We start from the raw sequence: 23,769 nt of genomic DNA, 5'->3' as shown, positions 1-23,769 counted from the left end.
TTTCCTTCCCTCCACCCACCCACCCAAGCCTCTGCCACACTTGCTTTAGGACTGCACCCCGCAGTGCCTCTCTCTCCTTGGCTTCACCAGGCTCCTCGCCTGTGCAGGGGATGACATCAGCTTCTGTGTATCTGGCATGGTGGTCAAGGACAATGGATCCGAGTTTGTGGTAGGCCACGAGAGCTGAATCCTTAGAAGGGCTTCCCCTGGCCAAAGCTGAGACCATGACCCTGGGGATAGTGTGGGCATACCTACCAGGGATGCTAGCTGCTTTTCCTATTCCCTTTAGCCTTTCTCATCAGCCCCACCTTGTCCCACAGTGCCCCAAGGATACTGTGGCTTCCCATACTCCAGAGTGTCATCCCCATCCACATCCAAGTCAGCATCGCTGTCTGGATTCTCTTTGCCGCTGCACATGACGAAGCCAGAGCCTGTGGGAAACAGGGTATGGGGAGGGCCAGGGGTCAACCAGACTAGGTTAAGGGTGCCCTTTCTGTCACCTCTAGGCAGGGGGTTAGGTTCTAGGACAGATATTTAGGTGCTCTTGACCTGACATTTCAGCCTGCATAGTTCATCCTTTTCTGCCACTTCTTGTTGCTGCAAATGGTCTCTGCTTATGAACTAGCCCACTCGTACACTGTATCAGGTCCTCAGGAGATGCCTAGTCCAGGCCTGCTGTCTATCTATCTTCCAGATCTAGGACTATGACAAAGAAATTCACATCTAAAAGGCCACCCTTACCCAAGACTGAGACATTCGCTGTCATATGGTCCAGCCTGTCAAGTCCATCAGAAGGGAGAGCAGGCTGGCTACAGCCAGTCAGAACCATACAGCGGGACCCCCCAGCCAATGTCCTGATTTTGGCCGCTAGGTCCTTGCCAGCAAAAACATCAGGCAGCTGTTCAAATATTTGGTGTCTGAAGCGCCCGACATTAATTATTCATCTCCACCTTACTCAGCCCAGATTCCTGGACAAGTGTAGTTATAAAGGGATTAGGAAGGGACAGACGAGGGAGGATAGGCATGCACACCTGCTTCTCAAGGCAGTCCATGAAGGCAACCAGGCTGGACAGGGGCAGGGCCAGGCAGGCAGCTAACTCCACCCAGCTGTACTGGGCACAGCCACAGGCAGACTCTCGGCCAGCGGGAAGGGGTGAGCTGCTGAAGTCACACCAGGCCCACGTGGCCACCTGCCATGTGGTATGTCTGACTCCCAGGACGCCCTTCCTGACAGACTTGGGTCAGGGGCCACAAAGTTGCTTCTCCCTCTCCACGCCTGCTTTTTCCTACTGGTCTCAGACCATATCTCACCAGCCAGTATAGCAGCCTTGCCAGGGACAAAAAGAGATGAACACATTGGAACCTGTAGTGAGTAGAATCAGCAAGGAAATTTTTAAAGAGGTGAGGAAGAAACTCAAGAATTTCTTCTTGTCCACTTCTTCCACTCAGGTGCTTATACCCTCTGGATAACTATCTGGCAATGGGTCCTCATGCCTCTTGCCTCTTCCTTCATCCTGCTTACCACAGAGTTCTGACCCTTTTTTTCCCAGCTCCCAAACCGACTGTGGCTCCCACTGCACGCACAGTCAAGTCCAGGCTCCTCTGGGCTGATCCATGAAGATCTGGATACACCTATGTCTCCCCCTCACTCCTTTCCTCACTTCACTCCATGAGCCCTGTGCACACAGACTGCTGCATCGCAAACACAATCCACTGTGTACCTGCTCCTAAGATCTTTGCTCGTGCTGGTCATTCTATTCATTCCACCTGGAATGTTCCTCATCTTTCAAGCCCAATTCAAAAGCACTTTCTTCCTGAACTTTCTCTCTTCTCACCTCCAGTCTGATCTCACAAAGTGCCATCCATCCCAAAGGTAAGCAGCAGCAGGGAAAGAAAGAGGCTGGGCATGACTGAGGCGCTACCCCTCATTCCTGACAGTCCTCATTTGCCCTCTACACTGAGGCACCAACAAACTCAAGGCAGCAGGCAGGTCAGCAGCAGGGCCATTAAGCTGAGAAAACACCAAGTTACAGCTCTGTCTCCTGTTCACGGCCAGGTGTCCTGACAAGCAATTCCTGTAGTGTGTGTGAGTGGCACCTCTATAAACCCTCTGACAGTTTGGGAGACAAACTCCGCCATCAATCAGAATGTAGCTATCAGGTTCACTTATGGCCTGGACCCCTGAGCTCTGCCAACTCCCATCCCCCAGGTGCATGAAGCTCAGCAGTCAGCCTCACATCCTCAGCTCAGCCTGGCCCTGCCCTGCCTCGTGGACAGGCAAAAAGGACAGCAGAGAACCCTGGCACCACTCCTTAGCTCAGTATGGTTCCCATGAGAAAAGAGGCACCCCAATGTCCCAGCTTCTCAACACATCAAGGAACCCTTTCGGCTTAAGTCTTATCCTCTGCAGCCTTACTGCCTGCCAGGCCTGGACCAAGATTCATACTCTAGAGGAAGACAGCTATCTGCTCTGCCAAATCCTACTGTTTTCTCATGTCCCCATGCTTTTGTTCCTCCTGGTATCGCTGCTTAGAATTGTCTCCCTTCTAGTCTTCCAAACAAATGCCTGCTCATTCTGCAAGCCTGTCTCAGCTCAACCATGCCTTCTACTTTATTTAACTCACAGTGCCTACCCACAGCAGTTGCTCTGTAAGTATTCCTGAGTGAACTCTCACCTCAACATTCTTTTAACTTCTATTGAGTGCACCGTTGAAGACACATGGTTTCAAGATCTGATTCCTACCCACAACATGTTGTGAGACTTTCCCAGGTATTTCTACATAGGTGTCCACCTGTTCCTTGTACCCAGTCTTCCTTGTAACTCCTAAATCCTATGACGTACTGTCATTATTCCTCACCAGACTGAAACTTACGCCTGACTCTGCTGTGAATGTAGTATCAACCAGCATAGAGTAGGCTGGGCCCCCAGCAAGTGCCATACACCACGCACCAGCAGCGACGGCTATACAGACAGCACCATTCTGTTAGGATCTGGGGGCCCTGTGCCAGAAGGAAGACTGAGGCCTGATTAGCGGTGGCTGCAGAAACTTCTCAGGATAAAACCTGCCCCATCAGCCCCCAGTTGGGCAGCCTTCTGCTCCTCTGACCAGTTGGGTAGGATGATGAGCATGACACATCATCTTCTGCCAAGGAAAAGGTGTGTCTGTCTCTATTCCATGCTCTATACTCTGACCCTGACTCCTTGGCACAGACAGATTTTGGGAACCTCTCCTTACCCCCACAGGTGTTCAGAACGGGCTGCTACTGCCAGTTTTACTCTTGTGCTATCCCAGCCAACTCCAACCTCTTTCCCAGCACATTAAACTTTATTTTCTTAATGAAATGTCACTTGCTGACTTCTGGCAGAATCATAGTAAAAAGAAACGGCCATAAAGCTGTTTTATGCAGACAGCGCCCCCGCCAGCTTGCGCCCCTCCTGCTTTGAGAGGAAGGTTCCCCCAGTCGTTTTATGTTCTCAGCTGCTGGAAGATCCCAAGCCAGTACTCAAAGGCAAGATGGCACAGAGAGCTCCTTTCCAAGCCTCTGCTCCTATTCCAAGTAGCTGTGGGGGTAGCAGGCAAGCTGCCACTCCTGCTGCTATCCAGGGATGGGACTCAGTCCCCCCAGACAACCCATTGTGCCCCTGTGGTCACCAGAGAGGTCCCCTTGTTATGGCTTGGCCCCACTTTAAAGTGACATAAAGGGCTGACTGCCACCCACAGGCCAACTAGGCCTGATGATCACGGTGCCCTGTCTAGGTGGGTGTGTAGTGTGAAAAACTCCTTCCCTCCAAGTGACTACTTAGTGATAAGGGAGAGGGTTATATGCAGAAATGATGCAAGTCTAAATTTTATAAAAACAACCCCTCTTCCATAAATTCATTTCTTCCTGGGTCATCCAGAAGAAAAAGAGGAAAAAAAAAATCAGTGTTAATTTAATCAATTGATCAGATGATCGATTGAGAAACTGGAGATGCCTGTTTACTGGGGGCAGAAACGTCCTGGAACCTGAAACCACAAAAGAGGAGCCATTGATCTCCTCACCTGCTGCTCCCAACAAAACTAAAGCCCAGGGAGAAAGGAAAGTCTTGGGGTCCTCCCGAGGCCTCTGCTCTCCAAAGGAGGGGGGGCAGGGGCAGCAGCTTCCGGAGAGTTTTACACTGGAATTAGTTACAGATGCAGTTACGGTGTCTTGTGTAAACGCCATCGATTGGGGAGCTGACAGTCTGGGGAGCTGCGATGCGGGACAATCAATCGGCCTGCAGTGTCACCTGCCACCTCGCTGAACAGTTGACAATGCAATTATCCAGTGTGGAGGCAGGGAGTTGGCGTGTGTCAAACGCACTTAGCCACTTTCCGGGCCTCCTCGATAACGCGTTTCACTGCCTCACGTCAGGAGAGACGCATACAGACAGACACCGTTTAAAACCATTGATACTTGCGCCTCTGCCTGCACTCCCTCTGTCCCTGCTTAACAATTGTGTTCCAAAAGGCGATTAAATCCCGTCAGTTGCCACAGGGGACAGAAGGTGCCCTGCTCCTTGCCACCTCTCCTCACCCCTCCCACCAAGCAAGTCATAACTAAAAGTGGGAAGGAGGTGGAAAGCAGCAGCCTAACCCCTCCACTCCCATGACTGTCTCCAGTAGTCGCTGTTCCAAGAGCTGTCACTGAGTGGACCAGGCAACAGGACAAAGCTGGGGGACATTTTTAGCATCTGGGATTTCCATCTTTTAGGAAACAATGCACCAAAGGAAGCAGCAGCTAGTGCAAGGCCTGTTTCTTTGTGCCCTTGGACTTACAATCTCCCTCACTGCCCTGACTCATAATCTGGTGCTCAAGTTTTACCAAGAACAGCCAGTTGAAAGATCTGTGCCAAAGCTGCCCTGCCATCCTCGCCATGACATCTCATCCTGGGCTACTTAGAACCAGCCTATGTCTAAGACGGGCACTTGCAAAACGTTGTCTGTAGGAAGAGGTCCTGACTGCTGGCTCTGTGGTGCCTTCCTACTCCCTCCTGCCCACCTGCTTGAGTCAAAGGGTTCCATGCTGGATTCCAGCAACAGTTCCCCTCCAGGGGTCAAAGATACAGCTACAGATACCACCCACTTCCAGGGAAGTTTCTCCATCTTATCACTCATATCCCCATCACATCATTGTCTCCTACTTAAACCAAACCATTCCCATGTGCTCTCCAGCCTGCCCCTTTCCAAAAAAGACGCGCTCCAGGTTCCCAAAATCCAGCTGGATGAACTGTCACAGGGGAGGGATCAGAACTTTTTCAGGACCCAAGAGTAGAAGGTAGGAAATGAGGAAAGGTGTGAATCATTCATCGCATACCTCCTCCTTTGACTACAGGTAGGAGCAGGTTTGTCCCAAATGGCTGTATAATTAAATTTTCCTTATGCCTGCTTCTCTGGCCCAGAGGCCGCTTGTTCTGCTGGCGTGATGCCCCAGAAGAGTCTTTTTCTCCTAACTGCTGAGCTCTTCTGTAAAACATTCTAGGGGAATGTTGGTTAAGTACTAGCTGTGTGCGCTGCCCTTTATGCACTTACAACTTGGGCGGGGAGAAACAGTAGAAGTGAGCAAATTTAAGGTTCTGAGGGAACAATCAACAGCTAGGGCACACAGCCTGGCATTTTTCCTAGGGGTGGGAAGGCCAAAGTGTTTCCTAGGCACTTCCAACTACTCTCTTAAAATCATCCCGTTTTCTTTAGTGTCTTAAAGATCTAGTTCCAGGCGGCCCTATCGCAGTGCTTACCCGTTCTGTCTCGTGGTTTATTTTGTCCTAGAATACCATTTCATGCACTCCCAGGCTCCCTTTCTCCAGGTCTCCCGCTCAGTAGTAACCCATCCCCAAGGTCTGTTCCCCTCAGTCAAGTGTCTCCATCAAAATTCGTTTGTTCAGGGCCTCCACAGCAGACTGCATTCAGGGTAACTCATCTGTTCCCTCAGACCAGCTCCCATTGGGCCTGGTGGGAAGCTTTGCTGAAGATGACGAAGGGTCCCCCATCTGGGAGGAGGGGTAGAGGATGATCGGATATGGGAACTTATCTGCAATTCTTCAATTCTTTCATATCTAACAAGGACAGCAATCTCTGTTCTGTCAGCACGCACAGGGCAGCTTAAATGGGCCTCACCGCTCGCCTGCTCATCCTGCCTCTGCTCCCTCTCTCTGAAGTCGGCTGGGCAGCTTCTTCAGCCGGCGTTATCACTCCCTCTAACCGGTCTTGGCAGGCAATCTAATTCCTCCTGAAAAGGTCACCGCCATTTTAACTGCCTTTCAATCACATTAAGCACGCACTGCCCGGTTTGTGGCCCAGCCCGCCCGGCGGGCGATCAATGCGCTGCACTGACACCAGCCGCCTGGCAGGGCCACACCCAACCCCCCAAGAGTTAGGGTCTATTGGACCTGGCCAGGGAGGGTAGACTGACAGATGGCCAGTCTCTGCAGCCAGGGTTCTGGGGGCAGAGGCAGTCAGGATCAGCCAGGGCCTCCCTTTGATAGCTCCCCCACCGAGGAGCTTCAGCCTCCTCCGCTCCGCTGCACCCCGCTCTCTGCCTTGTGGCCCCCGCTGATCTCGCTGTAAAACAGTCTTTCAAGTCTGCCTGTCTTTTGACTGCACTAAGCTGTTTAAGAGGCGGCAGCAGCTTCTATCAGGAAAGCTGGAGCAATTCTCTGCAGATAAAGGCACCTCCGGCCCCTGTTCCCTCTTCAAGTCTCACTCTCATTCTCGCTCTCCAAATCGCTCAAAGAAAAGCCCCCTTTGAACTCCCCTCAGGAATTCTTGAAAGGAACAACCTCACAGAGTAAACACTCAGGGAAAACTGACACCCGCCCAGGGCCTAAGAGCCCCGCATGCCCGTTCTGCACTGCATCCCAGCTCAGGGAAAATACTATGTCAAATCAGCAGGCCCTGTGCAGCTTTATCCCCCTTTGGGCTTTCTGGTGCCCAAAAGCCATCAGGTCCAGTTCTGTGCCAAGAAACCTGACTAAGAAGTTGCCACAGTAATGGAAGATGTATCTGCTATCACCAACAGAGTATCCTGGAATGAAGCCTGCATGGGCTGCCACCAGACACCTGTGTGCACACAATTCACGGGCTCCAGACTCTTTAAAGCGCCAGGACAGGATTGGAGTAAGATGGCAGAAGAACATTCTCCAGCTCAGGCTCAGGCAACAGTTTGGTCTGACCTTCTGAATTTACACTTTGGCTTAACCCAAACATGTGGTAAAGGGAGAGAAGCCCAAGGCATAATGCGCCACCTGGGTTTGTAGCCCCTTCATGTAGCCAGTCTTTGTGGGATAGCACCCTCGGGAACCCTCCTGGAACTAGCCTAGAGTAGTTTGGCCCCAAGGAGACTGACTCCCTCTTCTCAGCTGCTGTGAGATTCCCCAGGGATCAGACACAGCAGCACTCCCAAGAGTGTTGCTCAGAGAACTGGAGGCAGATGGGAAGCAGATTGGCTCACTTAATGACCACAAGCTGCAGTGCCAGCTGTGCTTGTGCACAGAAGAAAAGAGCTGAAGGCTAGGAGCAGACAGCTCCTCCTCTCACCTGGCCAAGGCAAGGACTTTGACAAGAGAACCCTGACCCCGGGCACCCAGCCAGTTTGTTGCTGGATCTGAGGAGGATGGGGAGCTTCCACTGGGCCATGCCATCTGCCCCCAAGGAGCTGGGCAAGGCCTGCAGACCCCTCTGCAGCAACTGTGGAGGGCACAAGGGATGTAGGGAGCAGCTGGGCCCAGGCCCCTCTTGCTTCAGGGCAGAGGGCGCCTGGGGAGAAGGGACGGGATCAGAGCTAAAATTAGATTCACCAGTGAAGCTCATGGGAGGTCAAATTTTGCCATAACTCACTCTCTCCTCTGTAACTGATTTCCCTGACATGGGGCTGAGGAGGAGGAGGAAAATCCAATGTGTCTGCCTAGAAGCCCTCAGGGCCCCCAGTGCTGGAGGTGTACAGCAGGTTGCTGGATTCTCATTTATCAGCCTTAAGAGGGATGGAGTGATAAATGCATAACCGTCCCTTTAATATTTTATGCAGGTGCTAACGCGGCTTGGCTGTCACCTTCAATGCATCACCCGAGGCTGAGAGCCCCCCTCGTCACTCCTAGCTTGCAGCCTCACAATTCCATTTCCCCACCCAAATACATCCATTTTAATATGCACATCACAGGCAGGCAGCACAGTCACAAAGGAGCCCCGCCAGCAGCAGTTTCCACGTGGTGGAATGGATGACCAGCGACCAGCCACCAGTCTCTCAGCTCCCAACAGAGGGATACCTAGCAGAGACCTGGCCACCAGAGTGCCACTGTTTATGTGTTGGCTGCTTGTACCTCGGAAGCCACCTTCCAGGAGAGTGGTGGCCCGTATCCGCTTCTGCCCGCACCACTCATACTCCTCAAAGCGGTTGCTGTTCTCATGCTCGATGTCCACAGTATCATCCTCAGCCATGCAGGAGCCTTCCCTCTGTGAAGAGCAGAGCAGGATCATGCCGGTCCCAGGTCACCCCTACCCGCTCCCCAGGACGTGCCAGGAAGGCACAGCCCTAGCCCCCAGCTGCACTGTGCCAGATGGGCCCCAGCTCTAGGGCTCCTTTGGTCACAGACCTGGGCCTCTTCCCAATAATTTTCCATGGAGCCCCAGGGGAGAAGTGGGAGAGAGAAAGCAAAAGAAGGCAAAGAACAGAGAGGAAGAATCTGTGGAGACCACAAGACCCCAATAGCCCATAGATCCAGGGGCAATCAGCAGCTAGTTTCAGGGGAACAGAAGAGAAGGGAAGGGAAAGGAGTGGGGAGTAGGTGGTGATGGCCCCTCTACCTTAGAAAGGCAATGCTCCACATGCCTACTCATCTCCTGCTCCGATCCTGCCAGGGGGCGGCTGCACAGGGGACATACCTGCCCTTCATCTTGCTTCCTCCGTTTCATTTTCCCAATCCGAGCTGCATGGAGAAACCGAAAACAAAACAAAGGTGGTCACTGTAGCTCCCAAAGCCCCAGTGGAGCTGACACATCCTGACCCCCTGCCAGCCATTAGCCCTTTAGTTCAGTGCCTGACCTGGCCTTCATTATGCAGCACCTTCTGCTCCTTGCGGCCTGGTCTTACCAAGAGAATCTGGGAAACTAGTGCTAGTCTGGCCAAATGTCCACTCTTTGATGGCAGCTGGCTCAAGTTCAACCCACACCTCCCTACCTGGAATGCTCAATGAATCCAATAAGCAGACACATCATGTTGCTAGGCATCTCCCAAGAAGGCCAAGACCATGGGCTCTTTTGGTGTCAAGAAACGTAACTTTAGAGATCATCTATTCACTAGAACCCAAGATTCTTCCAGGAGCCTGTTATGGCCTGATGTTCATTCAACAGCCGAATCCCTTTTGTTGCTGGGCCAAGAGCCTGAGGTACAGTCTTTAAGGTCCTACCTACAATCACCCCAGGAAGAATTTCTCCTATACCCACTGATCCCATTTTACAGAAGAGGAAATTGAGGTCCAGTCATAAAGGCACAGAGGGTCCGAGTCAGAGAACCCAGAGCAACTTGGGAGTGCAGCCCTTAACTGTGTTTACCCAAACCTGTTCCATCATTTTTAATCAGTGCAGTGGGGCTGGCAGGCTCTGGAGGCAGAGGGTTGCCTGCCACACTGTCCCGCAGGGGGCTCAATTCCAAAGTGCACACTGCAAGCCCACAGCACTGCTAATTAATGCTGAGAGATGCAATCATTTCTAATTAGCTCACTAATCCCTCTCTGCAACCCTCCTGTCACCGAAGCAGGAAGGGGTCAAAACAAGGGACTCTGTTCCCTTGAGCCCCTCCCTGGATGTAACAGCAGGAGCAGAGCTAGCCACTCTGAGACCAGACTGATATGGGGGCAGGGAGGGGAAGCTAGCCTAGGAGGGAAAGGCCATTGTAAGGCCAGGCAGGACTTTCTCATGGAAAAGTCCTGACCCTGGTGGGAAGCTCATGAATGCAGTTTAGGGAAGGGGACAAAGGTGAGCAGTGACACAGGTGAGAATGAATACATTTTAGAGTTTCAACTGTGTTAGGCTCAGAATCAAGCACCTTACACCAAGTAGCTCAATTAATTCTATATTCTGAATCTAGGTTGTAACCGTCATTTTAATAGATGAAAAAACTCAAGGCTCAAACTCATGAAGTTAAAAATTAAAAAGTAGCAGACAGGACAGGAAACCAGGCCTGACCCATAGCCTACAATGCTCTCCTGTCCTAAGAGACCCTGACTGATCAGTATCAACAAAGACTGATCCTCTAAGTGTGCTAGAGCAGTAAGAATATGCTTGGGTTCCCAGCTCCTGCCTGTTGAGGGCTTAAGGCAGGGATCGATGCTAACTGCAAAATAGGAAAGCCACCATCCCACCAGGACTGAGCACAGAGGTTTGAGGAACCTTGGTCTGTAGACTGATTCATGTCTTAAATTTCCTGTGTTCTCACTAGAGGAGATGTGATTATATTCTGGTGCCCTACTTGATTTTATGTAAAAAAATCTAGGTTCCTTTGCTTTGACTACCCTAATCATTGGAATACCAGGCTTGAGACACCCTGACACTCTAGAGCCAGCACTGGGTGGAGTAGGCATGCCAGTTATCAGAAAGGCAAAGAAGCCTGTGAGTTTAGGAAACCTGTATGGAGCAGTGTGTCAACACAAAGGTTCCATACCTACCCTGCTTATTGTCCAAGGGATTGCCTCCTTGCGAAGTAGGGTCCTATATCAGACACCATTTGATGACTGAATGAGGAAGTGAATCTTACAGAATTGCCAAGAAGGACAAAACACTGGGTGCTGGCCTTGTGCAGGCCATCCAGGACAGAAGATCCCTAGTAGTCCCAGGGAAGCCCCCTGATGTACCGAGTATCACCTGGAAATTCTCAGATAAACAAAGTGGGTTTGTTTTTTTCTCACCATCTTCTAAGTCCTGAATTAAACTTACTATAAAGTGTTTTGGGGAAAGATTTGCTCCCTACTTAGAGACCACCTCTGAGTAGGAAAAGTCAAGTATTTGCCAAGGAGGTAGCATGGCATGGTTGGAGAAGCACAGGCTTTGGAGATAAACTTTGGTTTAAATCATGTCTCAGTTACACCCCAGCTGTGTGACTTCAAATAAATCACCTTCACCTCTCTCAGCCTCAGTTTCCTTATCTACAAATAGTATGCAACACTTTCCTCTCAGAGATGTTATGATGATACTTAACATGGTGCCAACCCACAATGAATACATTCCCTTTCCCAGACAGGGGTCCAGCATGGCAGAGCAGAAACCAAGGGGCAGGAGCCAGCAATCTAGAACCATCATGGCCTCACTCACCAGCTGGCCCAGAGACCCTAAGCCCCTACAACCAACCCCCAGATATACCACGCCTTAGTCAGTATAAAAAGCTAGGATCATTCAATTGTGTTCAGTAAATAGAAATGCTCCAGAGGCTTGAATCCAAAAAGGGGTGGGGGGCAGGTAGTGCATACACGATGTGCTTTCAGAGAAGGCCTCTAAGAGCTGTCGAGCCCACGCTGATCACCTTTGTGAAATGTGGGCCGACTGATAACTCAAAGAGCCCTAGGATGAGTTAGTTCCTGTTGCCGTGGGAACTCCAGATCTCTCTGCATTGTCAAGTCTCAGCAGAGAGGCTGTATTCACACTACTGGGCACTGATTAAAAACTGGAAGAAAAACATTCACAGCACCCTGCCGGCTTGTACAGTGAGGACCCAGCAGTTTGCAAATTCAAAGCGCTGCTCCCGAGTGGAATTGTGTAGCTTGTTCCTCATTCTCTGGCACTTATTGCCCCCCCGGGGTTCTTCAAGGCATTTAAAGAGGCTTGGCAAGAGCTGGGAACCATAACCTCCATTAGACAGAAGGGGAAACTGAGGGCAGCCGCGCTGCAAGTGCGAAGAAGTCAAGGGGCCCCCAAATCGAAGAGACCCACGCAAGCCAGGAGCTGCAGGCTGCGAGGGAGGGAGGAGGCCGGGGGTGGGGCGGAGGGAGGGGCCGAGCAAGACTCACCATTCAGTCGCGTTTGCCGGTTGGCTCGCACTCGCAAGAAGGTCTGGAAGAAGATCCCCGGCAGATGCAAAAAAAGAGAAGAGGGTGTCAGGCGCGGCCTGGAGTCCTAGCCCCTGCCCCAGCACCGACCCCGGTCCAGGCCTGCCCCGCCCCAAACAGCCCGTAAACAAACCTACTTCCTCCCTCCCGCCGGCCCCCCTGCTCCGCCGGCCGCTCCGGGCCCTCGGCATAGCCGCCGGGGGCTGCTCTAACGGGACCCCGTGGCCACCGCGCGGTGCCGCCCCAGCCTCGGCCCCAGGCACTCGGGGCCCCGCGGCCGCCCGGCCGGCGAGGGCGGCGATGCGGGCGGATTCCCCCCGGCTGCCCGGCGGCGGCGGCACTTAGCTCCCAGCGGCGGCGGCGGCCATGTTGGCCCTGATCACGTGACCCGCCGCCGTCGCGCGCCGGGGGTGAAAGTTCACGATGTGGGGGGCGGCCGGACCGGGACCAGGAAACAGCTGCTCCTACTCCGGTAGCAGCCGGCTGGGACTAATCTGGGGTCCCTCCCACCTTCCGCTCGTTCTACCCACCCCAACTAAAGCGTGGTCCTTTCACCCCACGCCCCCTCTCGGTGCGGGGCTCCTCGGGCCCTAGAGCCCCTGCTCCCTGGGGCGGCGATGCCGAGGCTGGCGCTGAACTGAGGAAGAGGCGTCGGATTTCCCCGATGATGATTTCACTGTACATGCCAACTGTGCTGCCCGTCCCCCGACCCCTCCAGAACCCCAGGCCCTGGCTTTTCAGCAGCCCCGTTATTGGAGGGTTCCTAACACATTGTTTGCTGACATCCCCCGAAGTTCGCATAAACTCTGCACACCCACGCGGCCATCAACAGGCGCATTCCTCTTGGATCCTCAATTCATAAGGAAATACTGCCACCCCCTCAGGTGTGTCCACACCTGAGACTTGAGAGTCGTTCTTGACTCCTTCATTCCGTACACACAGCCCTCTAGATCCGAGAGTCTACCTTTAAAGGTCTCTTAAATCTTCTCATCTCCACCTCTTTGTATTTCCTACTCACCCTTTCGGGCCTAACGGAAAACTTTAATTCCGTGAGAGTATTTCCATCTTTACCCTCACTATAGCTCATACCATCATTGCTCTTTCCATTTACCCTCCTGGCACTCTGCAAAACTATCTGTAGCTCTTTTTTTACTTTTTTTAAAGATTTATTTATTTTTATTTACACAAGCACTGGATACAGTCAGAAGCGCGGGAGGGTGAGAGAATTCACCAGAGCCAGAGCGGGGAGCAGAGCAGGCAGAAGGACTGAAGGACACTGCTGAGGGGAGCAGCGGGTGGCAGGAGAGGTCTGCGCGCCTTGTGGGACCCTCCTCCGTGGCCGGGGAGCAGCAGGGGAGCATCTGGGGATCGAACCGGCGCTACAGAGGCTGCAGGCAGCTTCGCAACCCAGCGCTCAAACCGCTGCGCCACCGTGGAAGCCTTATCTGTAGCTCTTTGAGCACTCCCTGCTCTGGATTCTGGACTAGATTATCCTCTAGGCCCCCCATATCTCCCGCTTGGTTAACTGATGTTCATCTTCCAGGACCCTGGGAAGGCTTCACTTTCCCCCCAACATTGGGTTGGTTGCCTCCTCTGGGTTTCCGCACCTCTTTCGCTTGCCTTTGATCTTAGATACTTTGTCTACATAGCTGTCCGGTTTTGGGAGGTGGATCATCTCTATCCAGTTATCCAGCACAAGGGCTAGCATGTAGAAGGTAAGAGGATATTTATGAAGGAAACCCCCAAGCTCAGTGCCGGGCAAGGAAACTAAGATTCAGGTTCAGACAGACTCAGATTCAAATCTGACTCTTACTCATAATTTATGTGTTTTAGAAAAGTCACTTACCCCCTCTATAGAGCTTAATTTCCTTAGTAATAAACAAGGACTGATGAATCCTAGCTTGAATAATTGCTATGAGGGGTAAAATGAAGCACTGGTTAAGAATGTTAGGTAACCTAGCAGGGGCTAGGTAAATGGGAAACCAAAGCAGAAACCAACACATTCTCCCACCCCCTTCAGGGCCTACACCTATGATTAAAAAAAAAAAAAAGTCCAACATAATTGAGCAACTACTACATGCCAGGCATTGCATAAAGATCAGGGAATGGAAGTCCTCCCTGGTGGCACAGGGATTAAAGACACAGCACTATTAAGCTATCACCAGCCACTGCAACATGAATTTGATCCCCAGCCAGGGAGATAACCCACCTGACACAGCAGGCCTCTCCTGTCTTGCCCGCTGCTCCCCTTAGCAGTGTATTTCAGTCAATCCACCTGTTCTGCATCCCACTCTGTCTCTGGTGAATCCTCTCACCCCCCCACCCCCGCACCTTTGGCCTACACCCCAGTTCTTGTATGCATAAATAAATCTTAAAAAAAAATCAGGGGATGGGTTAGCCACTCTACTCCTGGGTTGCTCCCCAGCTTCACCTCTTATCATTTCCCCTTGTATTTTAATTTCTAGCAAAACTGAACTGGTAGCAGGTCCCCACACACAGCATTCTGAGTTATATTGCTATACCCTTTGCTTGTAGTGTTTCCTTCGTCTAGAATAACCTTTCTTGGCCAACAAAGAAAACTCCTACTTATCCTCTGGAACCCTGGTCAGTCATAATCTCCACTGTACTATCCTAGACATTTATTTATATCCCTGCCTAGGCTGTAATTATGTATTTGAAAATCTAACTCCTTGAAGGTATGGAAACTGGGCTGAACATGAGTGAGAACTAGATAAATGTCTGAATTAAGCAAGGGAGTAAAGAAGGCTACTACAAGGTCCTTGCCTTGGAGGAACACCAAGTCTAGTGGGGGAGTCAGGCTCATTATGATAGAGTACATATGCTACCACCCTCTGCAGTGCTTCCTATCAACAGCTACATTTTCTCATCCCTTGATAATGGGTTAGTTTTGTGACTTGCTTTGGCTTTGCCAAGTGATGTGTGAGTTTCAGAGTTGAGGCCTCAAGAGATCTTGCAGCGTTGGCCTTCTCCCCCTTGGTATGACACTGCCCTGCAACTGCTGAGCAAGGAAGCCACTCTAACCCACTGGAGGATGAAGCCACATGAAGCTGGGCACTCCCAACTCTTAAAATGTGGTGAGGTCATTTTGGACTTTCCACTCCAGCCAGTCCTCTAGCTGAATGAACTGCATGAGTGAGGAAATAGCCAGTCAGCTGGCAGAATCATGAGAAATAATTAAAATTATGTTAGACTGTAAAGTTTTAGAATGATTTGTTATATACATCAGTAGAAAAGGAAACATACCTACGTAGGTGACTGAAATATAGGACAGGGATAATCGGGATGTACAGGGTTCATGAGAAGGGCTTCCTGGAGAAGATGGTATCTAGGCAGATATTTGAAGAATAAATAGGAATTTGATAAGGTAGGGTCAAATAGGCCCATTAGTAGAAACAGAATGTGTAAAAACATGGATGTAGCACAGCCAGGGAGTATCTGCATGAATTTGGTGAACCTGGCCCATAAGATTCATGGAGGGCATTTTTAGGAATAGAAGCAGGTTGAATCTAAATCTAAGAAGGCCTCTGTGCCATACCAGAGCATACCACACTTCTGCCTGATGGTAACTCTTTTCCTAGCTCAACAGACGGTAAGGCTGAATGCTGAGTAGAGAGGATGGGCTTCTGAAGGCAGAGCTCTGTTTCCCCCTTGGCAGAGGAACTCTCTGGGACAGAGCCTTGTCTCCCTCTCAGAACAGAATTCCCTAGGGCTATGTCATTGCTCCACCTACACCAGGCTTCTCTGGGTGAGGGCACTGTCTTCTAGGGGCCTCACCTAGAAGGTAGACTGGGCTGTCCCTTACCAGGGTTCGTGAGAGCTGGGATCTCTCCCCAGGTGTGGCGCTTTGGGCCATGCAGTTTGAGTCCCATGTAAAGGCATCCAGCAGAAGGTGCCAGCGGAGGCTGGTGTCCAGCCCACACCTGGTGCTTCGCTCTGAAGCTCTGCACCTGGATGCCAGGCTGCATCAGCTGAAAGGAAAGGGTGCCCAGAGAGAACATCTCTGCTTCTAGCAAAGGCCAGGTGTGCCAGCAGTGACCCTGTTCTCTAGCCCAGAGGTCCCTGCTGCCTTGTCTTTCTGCCTTGGATCAGGGCTGCTGAGTCGAGACTGTGCTTCCCTTTGTACACTGGGGCTCCCGGAGCAGACAAGTTGCTGTTTCAACAAATGTTCCTTGGAGCAGGGTTCAGTTTTCTTTCATCTGCCTGGGGCTCTCCAAGGTAGGACTATCTTTCCTCAGACAGAAGCTTCTAGGGGGAGTTCTTTCTCTTTCCTACCACAAAGAAGCTCCATATAGTTCTAGGAACTTATTCTTGGTGCCAGCCCCCACCCCATTCTGGTTTTTAAGGATGGTGTGCTTACACTCTTCTTGTTTGACCAAGCCACGCACAGGCAATGTCTGCTTCTCTCTGTAGAGGTCTAATACCAAGGTTTGATAGGACTGAATAGTTATTTGCTCACGTGTTCCTGATTTTGAAATTTGAAGTCTTCAGATGATTCTGGGCTATGTCTCTGAGTCCCTCATGAAACCAAACCCCCAGGAAACCTGATGAATGGGATGTTTCAGAGGTGCTCAGAGCCACCAGAGCAGGGGTGACCTTGGCATCTCTCTCTAAATGTGCCTAGATAAGGCCCTTTCCCTGACGCATGTGCCTGTGAGGATTCATTAGAGGTTCTCAACACAGAAGAACTGAACACAGTTTGGAGGGGAGAGGAGGAGTCAGCGCTAGGTGTGATCTCTAAGCTCTCATGTCCACCCCAGCCCCTCCTCACCTGGTATCTGTCTGAGTGGTGCAGATCATCCGTGGCAGACGAGTGTGGTGATGCTGTTGGAGACTCTCCTTCTCTCTTGATGGAAGCAGACAACAGGAGGGACTGGAAGAAGAAAAAGGACATGTGGCCTCCAGTGGAATGAGACCTACAGCTGTTCCCCTAAATTTCTTGGTCCTGGGAGCTCTTGGGAGAGAGGCAGAGAAAAGGCGGGCAGAGGAATTCAGAGGCCACTCTTGAGACCCTGTAGTCATGTGGTCAGGCCCTGGGAGTGTGGTTTGATGCTAGGAATGGGTAGAGAACCCCCCAAGGAGGTACAAACCTCCTAGACCCCAGTGAATCTCTGCCCCAGTGAGGCAAGACTCCCAGCCTCTCCCAGTGGGCTGAGATGATACATGCTTTGTTCTCCCTTAGTGAGCAGAGACTCTGGGAGACCCCTGAAGGGTCGGGGGTAAAGCTACAAACCTGGCCTGGCCCTAATATAGGCTGATGGCAGCCCCACTATGGAGACAGTAAATTAAATAGTATGTATGAGTTTCCTGAGTGTAGCTAGGGATGTACGCTGGGTCCATTTATCCCTGCGCTGCGAGGATGACCGCAGCAAAAACCCCAGCCAAACTAATCCCCCCATGTCAATCCTGCACGGCCTCTTCTACATACGCCTGCAGTTTAGATTAATAAACTGTCCGCTTCAAATTGTGTGTGAGCACCACAATTCTAAATACCACATGGCACATTCAGCCTGCTCTTGCCGGCTCTTGCCAAGGCCTGTTCAGCTGCGAACTGGGGGCCCGGAGGCCTGAAAGCAATCCATACTCCCCCAGCCCCCACCTCCTCCAGCCTGCACAGTGCTGAGGCGGAAGCATGCAATTCCCTAGGAGGCCTCCCCAGCCTAGAAAACCATGCCAAATCGCCAGTGACAGCCCAAAGAAAGCAATTTGGGAAAGATGGAGCAGCCATTTATCCTTCATCTCCGATTGAGCCTTAGGATGTGACCCGCATGCGGTGGCCACGCCGCACATCCTCAGGCGTGGGCCCGGAAGGGAGGGGTGGCTGTGTATCTGGCGGGGCTCTCTGACTTGGCCTCAGGGAGTCAGAAAGGGGCTGAGGAGGGCCTGGGTGGGATTGCCTGTAACGTGGAGCCCCTTCTTTACCCACCCTGGCCCCGTGGGAGGTTTAGTGGGTGACTGGGCCCTGACTCAGAAAAAAGGTGGGCTTTTAGGAAATGTCTTTCTCCTCTGGTTCCAAGGAGGGAAAACAATGTGGACACCCTTTCCTCCACTCCCCCGCCCCCCCAAGATAGCTCACGCTTGAGCTTTTTTTCCCTCTCTCTCATTCGCTCTCGGTTAGAAGCCCTGAGAGGCCTCAGCATTACACCTGGGGCAAGCGGAATAAAAAAAGGTCACTGGCGCTTTTTAAACATGGACCAAAAAGCAGTAAAATGTGTTTTGAAAAAAAAATCCCGGCATTAAATCATGACTTTTTGCCTGGCTCTTCGCCTCATTAAAAGTGGCCTTTTGGAAGGTAAAATTATCATTGTAAGCGATAAGATCTTTAAGAAAATAATTCACGGCTTCTTCACCCTTTAATATGATAGCCGCCACCGGCTAATTTTTTTCTTAATGGCAACGACGCCATCAATCTTGTCTAGGGTGGCCTCACCCTCCCCCCCTCCTCCCTCCCTCTTCCTCCCTGTCCTCTCAGTCTCTTACTTGAACCTTCTACCTCGGGGCTCTTCCACCCATGACCTGCTTCCCTAAAGCCTACTTCAAAGCAGAGGCTAGACCCGGAAATGGACAACTTTGGGGATGTGACCACATCTTTGAAACTGGGTAAGCAGTGGCCCTTGTCTCTGTGTCTGATCAATATTCCTGAGTTGGTGGCTGCAGGGATCTGTATTTAACACTTCCAGGGTGTGTGTGCATTTGTGTATGTGGGGAACTAGGTGTGGACATGGGTTGTGTTTGTGTTTGTCCTCCCAATGGAGGCCTCACTGGGGTCCAATCCCCAGCCCTGTCAGCTTGCTCAGGTGTCAGTGGTTGTGGTGGCCAACCTGGCAGCTTGTCCACGACATACGTTCTTTAACCACAACAATAAATGTAGGAGGCCGGATCAAGCTCAGCGAATGTGGCCTCACGTCTGAGTCCACAGTTGCCTGGTACTCCCCACCTTTTTTCTTTAGGCCTAGAAGGGTTTTGCTTCCATGCCTAGGGCCTGCACCAGTCCAAGGCTGGGCTACCTTCTCTGTCCTCAGTCCAGCTTGCTGCAGTTGAGGCATTTCCGGAATGAAGTTAGAGTCCACTCCTACCCTTTTTAAAGGCTTCTAGGGGACTGAGTCAGGCCCATAGGGGTGATGCTCGCCACTCTGGCTCCTTTTCCCAAAAGTGCTCTCTCAGCGGTCCCCAGTGACTGTAAGACTTCCAAATATAATGGTCGTCTTCTCTAGGCTTTCTCTATTTGACTGATAGCCATCCCCTACATGTGGGGACATTTTTCCCTTAGGAGTCTGGGATACTATACTCTCCTATCCCTCTTGTAACTGGGGGTATTCCTACTCTGCCTCTTCCCTGGCTTCTATACTTTATTTTGAGCCCCCAATACAGGGGTCCTCTAGATTCTCTTTTTCAAGTTTGCTTTACTCTGTTCATATACTCTCCTGACTGATTTAATCCATTCCCAAAGCTTCAAGGCTTACTCCTCACTCCCTGTAGAAAGGTTTAGGGATCCCTGCCTTTATGAGCCATTGTGAGAATTTATAAGAAAGGATGGCATCTTACACCAAGGGGTAGGAAAGGGGTCATTCAACGAGTAAGGGTTTATTCTCTTTTTTTTTTTTTTTTTTTTTTTATTTATTTTGTTTGTTTGTTTGTTTGTTTTGTTTATACATGCACTGGGTACAGTCAGAAGCGCGGGAGGGTGAAAGAATTCACCAGAGCCAGAGCGGGGAGCAGAGCAGGCAGAAGGACCGAAGTACACTGCTGAGGGGAGCAGCGGGCGGCAGGAGAGGTCTGCGCGCCATGTGGGACCCTCCTCCGATGGCCGGGGAGCAGCCGGGGATCAAACCGGCGCCTCAGAGGCCGCGGGCAGCTTTGCAACCCAGCGCTCAACCGCTGCGCCACCGGGGAGGCCCAAGGGTTTATTCTCTTTCCCATGTCCCCCCACCCCACAAATTATCACCTTTGGGGAAGCAGGACCACCTGCCTCTGTGGCCACCTATGGGAGTTCTTGGTACAAATGACACCAATGTGCTGAGGCGTCTCTGGTCCCTCTTTTGAGTTAGTCACTTGTCTTTCACTTTTCCTTTCTCCATCTGATGCTGCCAAGCCTCTCTTCCACACTGTCTGTTCAGACAGGCAGACTTTCTTCTCAAATGAGTCCAGCATCCTCTCTGGCTCCCTGTTACCCTCAGGATCACACACACACACACACACACACACACACTCACTCACTTCACGGTCTGGCTTTAAAGGCCTAACCTGTCTGTCTTGACCCGTATTTCTATTTTCCCCCATCTGTTATAGCTCACCTTCCTCTTTTGAGTCTTCGCAGTTTTAGTGTTTGGGTCTCCCTTGGCCCCAGGTCACACCCTCTCCTGACTGGAGGAAGAGGGAGTCAGATGAGTGTACCCTGGCTCACACTCAGTGTACACACACACACACCCTCTGTCAAGGTACAGGGCAGCCCTAGGCCTAGGCCTGGAGACAGCTGGGGAGTCAGGAAGAGCGCCTTTCCCTCGAGAGGAATCAGTTCTCAGCGGGCCTAGGGTAGGAGGGCAGTAGGAAAACACATAATTGGCTACCTACCTTGGGGGTACCTGGAGCCATGGCATCCTTCAGAAGGGAATTTTTGCTGCCAAGAAAGAAGAGAACAGGGTGACTACTCCACTTGCTGCCCAGGGCATGGAAGGGTAGAATAGCAAGAAGAAGAAGGCATAGCTGGCACAGCCAAGCCAAGTTCAGCTCAGCTCCATCCAGCTTAGTGAACCCCTGCTGTCCCTTGCCTAGCTCAGCCTCCACCACAGGCCTAGGGCCAGAGCTGGTTTCCAGGAGTGGGATACAGACTCTGTGGTAGGCTCCACCATGGGGCTGAGGACAGGGACTTCACCTGACTCCCCATATCCTCCCCAAGGATTCTGCCTGCTTGGGGTATCCCCACCTCCACTCCCTGTCCCCAGTCTGTTCTTAGCTCCTGTGGGATTGGGGTGATAGAGCTGACATGGCTCTTGTCAATTCACCCTCCAACATGCTGTAAACTGCGTTAGGCCAGAAATGATCTCCCCCTGATTCAATTTGTCAGCCCCAGGCCCTCCGGCATCGGGCGCGGCAGGCGGGCGGGAGCTGGGCCCTGAAATATGGTGGGCGGCTCAGAGAAGGCGGGGGCGGGGGCGGGAGGTGATGGATGGGCTGTGGGGGAGGCGAGGACTGTGTTTAATAACAAAATTGGTATGCAAGGCCACATCCCACGCTAAGCATGAGTGATCCAGAGCCACAAAGTATTACAAATCCCCGCTAAACAGATGCTGACAATGGAACAAGACGTATCAAATCAGATCCACTTCAGAAACATTAATATCCCTGTTCCTGTCCCTCCCTCCTTGTCGCCCCCACTATACTCACATCTGTGCTCACACATGCATTCACACACTCACACAAATACATGCACGCAGAGGTGCTGGCTGATAAATGCACAGGGGCACACACAGCCCATTCATCTAGGGTCCCCGCACAAACACACGTACAAGGAGTACAGGTGGAGCACACCCACAGAGATGTCATGAAGGACAAAAGCCACAGACACACACCCAAGGCAGAACAGGGTGCATACGAACTCACTGATGAATGCACAGGGAACACCCATGCATGTGCACAGGCACCCACAGAGTTAGACAATGTCACACCCAATATGTGACTAAAGCCATACGCAGATTCAGATAAAGTAGTAGCTCTCACCTGGGAGCAGGGGGTTTGCTACTGGCATCTAGTAGGTAGAGGATATTAACTATCCTGCAGTGCCTGGACAACCCCTCACAACAAAGAATGATCTGTCCCAGAAAGTCAGTACTGCTGAGGTTGAGAAACCCTAGTACAAAGGCAGATACACACATATCCATTAACTCTCTATCATTCAATCAACAATCGTGCGCATATATGGGCTCACACCAGGAGCTCAGGCATGCGTAGGCACAGAATTCTACCTAAGACATAGCCATAAAGACACAGCAGTTACCCAGACTTGGAGGAAAAGCTGCTCAGGCACCCACACTCACATAAACACACACAGATACAACAGCCACTTGCACTGACACACATCCAGGCACACATGCACCCACAAATGCAGATGAATAGGGCCACACACCCACACAAACAGACATGCACGCCACAGCACAGGAGCCGCCTGGCTCGGCAGCAGGGTGAGGCTAAAGTCTGAGGGTGGAAACAGCTGTCTGCCTGTCCAGTCACATTGGGGGCAGCACAGACTGCAAGGACAGCCAGTGCAGGCTCCCTTCAATCACATTTGCTCATAAATGGCCCTTGAATTCCTGATCGATGTCGGGCTCTGAGATCTGAATATTATCTGAGTGGGATCAGGTTGGAAGAGAAAAAGAAAGAATGAACAATTATTGTGCATGCAACAGGCATGTGCCAGGTGCTTTATAGGTATAATCTCACTAATCTTCACAAATACTTTGCGAAGTTGACCAACAGAGGTTAAGCAACACCTCTACGCTCACATAGTCCATGCAGGGTCTGGGATTTGAGTGAGTTCATGTCTGATCACGTCCAAAGTGTTGCTTTTCAATCTCTATGCTGCCTCCCTAAAGATACCTGGGGATTAGGAAGGAGGACAGAGTTGTGAGTTCTTTTTCTTTCTCCACTTTGGGAAGGGTCCTACTGACTCTGACTTTAGCCACTCACTGGCAAAAAGAAATGGTCTCATTTGGAACCAGAATGTCCAGACTCTCCCTTTGCCAATCCTCTGGATCTTTCCCTAGCAGTCCTCTTCCTTTCCCCCAAAGTTGGACTGTATTTACTCCAGACTCCTCCCCGTTTTCTGAGCAAGCACCACTTGACTTGCCTTACCTTTCCTCCAACAACCTGATCACATCCAAGTATACCTGGACCCTCAGAGACTGAGGAGACTGGGGACGGCCCCCCTTGGAGAGGATATCTAAACCCTGGAGCTGCAGGCAGCAGGCCCCTGCCTGCCCATCCACTCTGCCTCCTGTCCCTCCCTGTTTGCACAGCCCGCCCCCAACGATTTCCTCCCTTCTCAGTCACTCGCTGCCTAGTGATCCATGGGTTTTAAATTATAACTGGGACCCAGGAAACGCGTTCCTAAGTACAATATTCATGGGCTGGGCTGACACTTTTAATTAAGGTGATTTACACTGAATTATCCTTGGAAATAAAGAAATGGTGTGCTGCCCGGGAATAAACCATCATCACCAGCCGCCTTTGTAAGTTACACTTCGTTTTAATCTATTTGGGGAATTGTTTATCTAGTTCATTACCCAACCAAACACCGAGGCCGGCCTTAAATAAGGCTTAAATAGGGATGGGGACACTGCCATCTCCACACCCTGCCTCTCCTCCAGTCACCCAGCCTCCCTCTGGCCTGTACACGTCCAGGCTCCCAGTGCCATTTGAGGCTTACTTAGCATGCCCACAGCCCTGTCTCTTGTCTCCTCTTTCCTTCAGATACTTGCTTCTCTGCCATCATCACCCCTCCAGTCATCCAAGTCAGAATGCTCTTCCTAACAAGTACCCCACTATTAAATCAGCTAAGAGTAATCAGCTTCTCCCTCTTGATCCCTTGATCACTCATCGTTCCTTTTCCATTTCCACTGCCATGGCCATTGTCCTAGGTCAGCCTCATCATCTATTCCCTAGACCCTGTTCAACTGCCTCACCTGCCCTCCTGTTTCTATCCC

The 23,769-nt window shown here is 51.4% G+C and overlaps 1 protein-coding gene across 4 annotated transcripts in view; it reads right to left on the bottom strand.

Moving 5' to 3' along the window:
• Window positions 1–23,769, bottom strand: part of RNF220 (ring finger protein 220) — a gene marked incomplete at both ends in the record, with an annotated part of 207,720 nt that overhangs the window by 5,477 nt on the left and 178,474 nt on the right. For 2 of the 4 annotated variants that reach the window (XM_084243907.1, XM_084243906.1), the window contains 7 exons: window positions 39–131; window positions 335–431; window positions 8,336–8,468; window positions 8,820–8,941; window positions 12,014–12,056; window positions 16,842–16,943; window positions 20,642–20,687. In XM_084243907.1, the coding sequence (XP_084100033.1) occupies window positions 39–131; window positions 335–431; window positions 8,336–8,468; window positions 8,820–8,941; window positions 12,014–12,056; window positions 16,842–16,943; window positions 20,642–20,687 (636 nt within the window). Of the gene's footprint in view, window positions 1–38; window positions 132–334; window positions 432–8,335; window positions 8,469–8,819; window positions 8,942–12,013; window positions 12,057–12,189; window positions 12,244–16,841; window positions 16,944–20,641; window positions 20,688–23,769 lie in introns of those variants that run through there. The other 2 variants (XM_084243908.1, XM_084243909.1) reach the window with 2 other exon arrangements.

This window comes from Talpa europaea (genome assembly GCF_964194135.1).
Source record: "Talpa europaea genome assembly, chromosome: 9".
In the NCBI taxonomy this organism is placed as follows: Eukaryota; Metazoa; Chordata; class Mammalia; order Eulipotyphla; family Talpidae; genus Talpa; species Talpa europaea.
This window is presented reverse-complemented; position numbering and strand designations above follow the sequence as displayed.